Source organism: Muscardinus avellanarius (assembly GCF_963383645.1).
Source record: "Muscardinus avellanarius genome assembly, chromosome: 8".
NCBI classification, from domain to species: domain Eukaryota; kingdom Metazoa; phylum Chordata; class Mammalia; order Rodentia; family Gliridae; genus Muscardinus; species Muscardinus avellanarius.
The window spans coordinates 87371275-87378305 of NC_137794.1; the positions used below are offsets into that span (position 1 = coordinate 87371275).

Below are 7031 nucleotides of genomic sequence, written 5' to 3' on the forward strand. Positions count from 1 at the left end.
TTTGAGGGATTTTAGTTTCTAGGACTATAACCAAGATTGGACTTTTTAAAGGGAAGATGGGATGAGAAATTGTCCTCACTTGGTATTTGGTCAAATAGTCCCTTGGGAAGGAGCTACCCAGTTTTCTCTTTCTCACCACCATAACATGATATCTTAAATTATCCAACAATTCACCCTCCTGGAAAAGACTGTTCATGAGGGGAAAAACTGAACTAAAGAGCTCCAGCTCTGATCAACTTAAAAGCCTTATAAAACCAGTTCTTGCTCATACACTCTAAGTAAATAGCGGCTTTAACTCTTAGCAGCCAGAGCTCACTACTCCACTAACGGACGTGTCAAGTTCTCAGAACTTTCTTTTAACCAACTGAGGCTAAATAGCACTTGAGTTCTTTCTACTGAGAAAATGCTACCTATGAAACCATGTCACAAAGACAGTCCACGAATGAAAAATAAAATCCCACACATCTACAGCAACTAAAAGTTTCACTGGAATGTTGCTTGGTTCATCTTTTTTCTTTTCTGCTTCTTTTTTTTTTTTTCAGATTGATACTAACGGCATTCTACCTCTAAGCTATACCTGCAGCCTTATTTATTTTTTAATTTTGAAACAGGTTATCTCCAAGTTGTTGAGGACCCTGTTATATTGCTGAGACTGGCCTCAAACCTTCAATCTTCCTGTTTCAGTCTCCCAAATACTGGGATTACAGATGTGTGCCACCACGCCCTGTGTGCTTGATTCATCATATTATATAAGCATACATTTGCGTTTCCTTGGGCTATCCCAGGGTGGAGTCACTATGAGTTCTGTTTCTATCAGGCAGTATAAGAAAGATCACCGCCAGGCGTGGTGGCACACGCTTGTAATCCCAGCATTTGGGAGGCTGAGACAGGAGGATTGTGGTTCATGGACAGCCTCAACCACTTAGTGAGGCCCTTTGCAACCCAGTGAGACCCTGTTTCAAAATAAAGAATAAAAAAGTAGGGCTGAGCATGTAGCTCGGAAGTAGAATTCCCCTAAGTTCCATCCCCAGTACCAAAAGAAAAAAAAAAAAAAAAAGAAAAAAAGAAAGAAAGACCACCAAAAAGTACCTCCTTGAGGATCCATAGGGAGTATTCCCGTGCGGTCACCTCAGAGTCCTGTCAGCTACCTCCAGGATCTTCCCTGGAAACTCAGCTGCCTCAACCACTGCTGCCGACCTGGCAGAGAGCAGGTGATATTAAAAATATTTAACAAGTGGGATGGAGGCCCCAGCCTATCAGGATGAGCACCAGCTGTGGAGACCGGTCCAGGCACGCTGGTGTGTGCTGGCTAAGCCTCCGCCTGCCCAGGTGGCCCCAGGGCTTGGCTGGCTGCTTCAACATCCGCTGGGTCCTGTGAGGCCGGCGTGCTCCTGGCACTGTGGTCAGGAGGGATCTGAGGTAAGAAACAACCCTCTGTGCCCCCTCTGAGTGGGCACATCCTTACGGAGGTACAAGCACACTGCTTCTGTTGCCTGTTCCAAGCAACACCAGGAGTCTGTGGTGACACAGACCCCACCGTGTCTTTTTAGAGCCTCTCTCCTATGCAGCCTCAGAGGAGCCGTATGCTGAAGGCTTACAGTCACACAAGGTCTCAACTTTAGACTGTTGATGTGATTTCCAGGAGAGGTTCCATGCACAGTCTCTGTGAGAAGTATTGACTAGACTGAAAGGGAAGATGTTTATCTTTATTTTTTTAATTTTTGGTGGTACTGGGGTTCCTGGAAACTGTTCTACCTCCGGGCTACACTCCCAGACCTATTTTATATATTTGTATTTGGAAACAGGGTCTCTTAAGCCAGCGCGGCTGACTTCGAACCAGCGGAATCCTCCTGTCTCCGCCTCCCAAGCGCGGGGATTACAGCGTGCGCCACCACGCCCGGCGAGGATGTTTATCTTTAAATCTGGTCTCATCACCCGGTGCAGCCTTCACAAATTACCATATCTCTTTATAAGTCCTGTCATTTTCTAGAGAATATTATAACAAATTGAACAATCAGTCGTTGTTATCAGCCATCTATTTGTTAAATATGCTGTGTGTGTGTGTATATATATATATATATATATATATATATATATATATATATATATATATGTTGTATTGGGGATTGACCAAGGGTTCTACCTCTGAGCTACACCTCAGCCCTTTCCATTTTTGTTTTGAAACAGTCTTGCTAGGTTGCTGAGAGTCTAAGTTGCTAAGGGTTATTTTGAACCTGTGGTCCTCCTGTATCTGCCTCCTAGGTACTAGGATTACAGTGGTATGCCACCATGTCCAGCTCTAAACACACCTTTTTAAAGCACAATAATTTTTATCCTGAGTTTTGGCACTTGGTTTGTTGACTTAGGTCGCAGAGAGTCTTGTTAAGTCACTGATATCCTGTTGAAATCACTGATCTCAAATCTGTGATTCTCCTGTTTCAGCCTCCTAAGAACTGGAAATATAGATGTGTGTCACCATGCTTGGCTGTAAATACACTTTTTAAAAGCACAATAATTTTTATCATGGGTTTTGGCACTTGGCCTTTTAATATCTAGAACGCCTGGGAAAATGGGAATGACCTGATGTCTCACAAACCCTGAGAGGCTCTGACACCAAGCCTCTGCCCAAGGCAACCAGCCTGTCGTTAAGATCCCTCTTCTCACAACCAGAGCACTAGCTAGCATCAGGCCAATCTGGTCGGCTTGACTTCCCTGGGAATGAGTTTGTTCCCACAAGTTTCCTCCATCTCCGGTACAAGAAGACTCCCCTTGGGCTACTCAAGCCTGAAAAAGCCAGTCTGGACTGAATTTAAGGAGGCCCAGCTTAGGCTAAGCCTGAGAGAACAGTACTCAGGAGAAACCAATTTATGGTTTCATCTTACACACTGACCACGCCCAGCTACCTCACATTAAAAGAAACTCAGAGCTTTAAGATATTTGAGAACAACTGTTGTCGAGTACTCTGATTAGCAGAAGTGCTTCTTAACTCTCCTTGCATCTTGGTTTTTGAGTCCAGTGATGAGAACCTGCATTTATACACAAAGATTGCTCTTGGTTCTGACCTTTTGAGCAAATGGAAAAAGGTAGTGTTAGTGGAGGCAAATGGAGACTTAAAGGTACTCTCTCCTGAGACAGCTAGTAGGGCATAATAAAGGGAATCCTTGGAGCTGAGATGAAGGCAGAGAAATCAAACCTCATGGGCTGGGGGCCACCGTGAACTAGGTCAACCACCTACTCTCTGGCCCCAAGTTCTCCAGATGTGAGATGCTCCAGCTGTGTGCTTTCTCACTTCACCTATATTTGTCATCTGCTCTAGGTACCAGTATTTCATATTGAGCTTGAACTTGTCCTAGAAGGTCAATTAGAATAGGTCCATGCCAGATACTTGGGAGAGTGAGACAGGCAGATCACAGGTTCAAAGCCAGCTTCAGTGACTTAGTAAGGCTGTCAGCAATTTAGTGAGACCTTATTTCAACTAAAAATTACAATTGGTCTAGGGGTATAGCCCAGAGGTAGGATGTTTGTGGGTTCGAGCCCCAGCTTCACACAAAAAAAAGAAAAAAGAAAAGAAAAGGACTATGTTCATGAACACTGAAAAATATACTAAGAATATATTTACTTTGAAACATAGCTTTCTTGAAAATGAATTAAGTTCATTAGCTTCTAGTTGTTGAAGCAAAACATTCTTTCCAATCCAAGAAGGTTAGCCAAGGAAGAATGTTCCATTGTGCACAATGGTATTAAGGGGGAGGGGACTCCAGCTCAGAGCTCAGAGTTTTTGTCTTGTTGTTTTATTTTGCTTCTCAGTGTCTCACACAATATAATCACCTTGTCCTGGGTTATTTAACTCATTTCTCTTTACACTTTGATTGTATAGGCAAGCTTGCTACCATCATTCTTTTTTGTTAGTTTGCTTATTTGTGTGTTTATTTTGGGTGCTGAAGGCTGAACCTAGAAATATTCCACCTCCAAGCTACATTCCCAGCCCTATTTTATTTTTATTCTAAAACAAAATATCTCTAAATTGATAAGGCTGGCCTCAAACCTGTGGTTCTCCTGTCTCAGCCTCCCAAATACTGGAATTACAGTTGTGAACCACCACTGGCTTTGCTATCTTCAAATGCATAATTATGATGATAATTCCTCAGCATACTTTTAATGCTCTGAATTTTCTGGATGAAAGAAACTGCAGAACATACAAAGAAGCCAAAAGAAGTGTTTGACAGATATTATTTTACCAAACCTCAATATATTCCTAAAATAGACTAGGATTCCAACATTAAATGAATAGAGACATTGACTTGTCAAAACCATACAGCAAAGGCACACTATGCATTCATTTATACATATATGTGTGTGGAATTGCCTGTGGACACCAAGAGATGTTTAAGGCAAGTTAGCAAAATTTACAAAAGTAATAATAAAGGGGTTGTATTCATCTGAATGCAAACTACATATATCATAAATTAAAGCTATATGCATCTGAGATTTTAGGGAAACATTTAAACTTTCTCTGCTACGTCATCAATGTTCATTTAAAATTAAACTTTAAAGATAAATTATTATTCATTTATTATTTCTTTACAGCAACATAGTTATACTACAAGTTAAATTACATACATATATTCAACTTTTTTTTGTGGTACTGGGGATGGAACCCTTCTTGGGCTACACTCCCAGACCTATTTTATATTTTTATTTGGAAACAGGGTCTCTTAAGCCAGAGAGGCTGGCTTTGAAGCTGCATGATCCTCCTTTTTTGGCCTCCCAAGAGCGGGGATTACAAGCGTGCGCCAACACGCCTGGCAATATATATTTAATTTTTACAAGCACAAATACCTATTGCCTTCCTTGGAGATCACTGTAAATTTGTACAATATAAGCTAGTAAGGCACATTGTGCTTTCAAAGCCATATCAAAATTAAATAGCCAATTGTTAATGGTTATTGCAAAAGCCCCTCCTGGACAGTTTCTCTTCATCTTCTTTGTGACTTTATCACTGACTCCACTTAGCCCTTTGGTTAACTCACCACCTCAGCATGAGCCTCGGGGATCAAGGAAGCTGCAGCCCAGTTCCTCGGGGATTCACAGAAAAGAACTGAGCAACTTTTTCCTTTACCCTCCCCATAATACACATATCCCTGCCTGCTCTTAAGGAACTTGAGTTAGCCAGCAAACCCTAGGGCAAGGGACAGCTTTGCTTCAGAGAGGGTGAGGTCTATTGAAGGATGATTCCTGGTACCTGGTCTTGACTAGGAGCGAGAAAGCAAGAGAAGGGTTAGCAGAAAACAGGATGCGGAAGATATCCCTGGCTTGGCCTTTGTGGAAGGGTGTGTGGATTTAATAACAAAATTGAGGAACCAACCACTCAAACACCAGTATGTAGATCCATTCCTAGGTAAAAGGAAAATGCCTTTCGTATCACTTAGTATTTTAGATTATTTATGAAATTCCTATATGTAATCTCTAGGAGTTACGAGGCTAAGGAAAGTAGTTAGAAAGAGAAGATTATTTGATTTTGATTTCATCTCATCACATAATTAGTCTCTATTCCTTTGCAAACTAACTAAATGAATAGGACAGAGTAGTCAAATCTATGCAGCGGATTTGTGGGAATTGTAAATGTAGAAATGAAGACAGGCATTTGGGTTGGCGAAGGAAATGAATGAAAACTTTTCCAAATTTTACCTCCAGAAGGAAAAAGTCTTCAACTTCTGTCTAAAAGGCTAGTTTTCAAGGACACCAGGGACCAGTGAGGAAGGGGAATCAGGCTTGGAAGAACCCTCGTGTTCACTACTAACACACTGGGAATCTGAAAAGAAAGCTGTGCTCACTGATTACATAACCAATAATTTTGAGAAGCTATTATTTAAACTATTCATTTGTTAAAAAAAAAAAAGATGCTAACCTTGCTCACTTATTAAGTGTAGTCTGTTTGCAACAATAAATGAAAAGGTGTGTGTGTGTGTGTTCACAAGTGAGGTTGGCAATCAACCTTTCCAAGATTAAAAAGATGAATACATCGCACACTGTAAACACAATTGCTGGAACCCATCATTCCAGGCCTGGGTATGTTACAGGTTTTCTTAACATAAGAAGTCCTAAGGAGACTTCAATCCCCACAGTACAGCTCTGGGTCACTCTGCGTCCCACCAGACCCGATTTCCTCGGCACGCTCAGACGCGCACACACCACAGCTACACACACACACACACACACACACACACACACACACACACACACACAGGCATGCACACCCGGGGCACAGGGTGCAGCCCGCCCCTCCAGCAGGTCACTTTACCTCCCGCGCAGGCAGGATGCTGGCCCCGGGCTCCACAGCTGCCCTCCGTCTCCGCCTCTCTCCCCTTCGGGTTTAGCAGATTGGGGCCCTCTGTGTTTTCAACAGGTACCATGGTCACGTAGCAGTTACAGCAGCTTGCTCTCCAGCAAACCACCCCGACGTTCCCTGTTGACAGGAGTGGTCACTTTCCCCATGGGGACATGCTAAGGAAAAATGGGGAAGAAAGAGGGGGGAAAAAAACTTCAGGCAAATCCAATGTGATTTGTGACCAACTTTGTTTCTATTTCCGAAGGCTTTGCCCTTTTCGGTGACACAGGCTGTTGCTATTCCCAGCAGCCTATCACAGCCAGGGGGAGGGCCGCCACTCGGGGATTGTTTTTGCCGCTAGATGCCGAGTTAGAAGCAAGAGGTTAGAGACTTGGGGACAGGACTCCGACAGCCTTGGGCCATGAGGTAGGGTAAACGCTGGAATTCCCGCACCTTTGAAAAGAGGCAGAGAAAAGAAACATCCAAATGTAAGCTGAGTGGGGACAAAGTACTCACAGATCATATCAGTTAATCTCACAGAAGAGGAACAATTTATGCAAAGACATGCCAGAAGGAAAAAGTGTGTCTCTTTGGCAGCAGGACTGTTATTCTGGGATTCTTGACACTTACCGACTTTACAAAAGCATAGAACATCTTTATTGTTTGAACCTGATGCAGGTCTAGGTAAATGCCTCCTTTTCCT

General features: G+C 42.7%; 1 protein-coding gene across 1 annotated transcript in view; it reads right to left on the minus strand.

The window, feature by feature from the left end:
- Positions 1–6413, minus strand: part of SLC2A12 (solute carrier family 2 member 12) — a gene marked incomplete at both ends in the record, with an annotated part of 62039 nt that extends 55626 nt beyond the window's left edge. The window contains one exon of the mRNA XM_080700127.1: positions 6302–6413. Coding sequence (XP_080556253.1) covers positions 6302–6413 — 112 coding nt within the window. The remainder of the gene's footprint in view (positions 1–6301) is intronic.
- Positions 6414–7031: the final 618 nt, after the last annotated feature.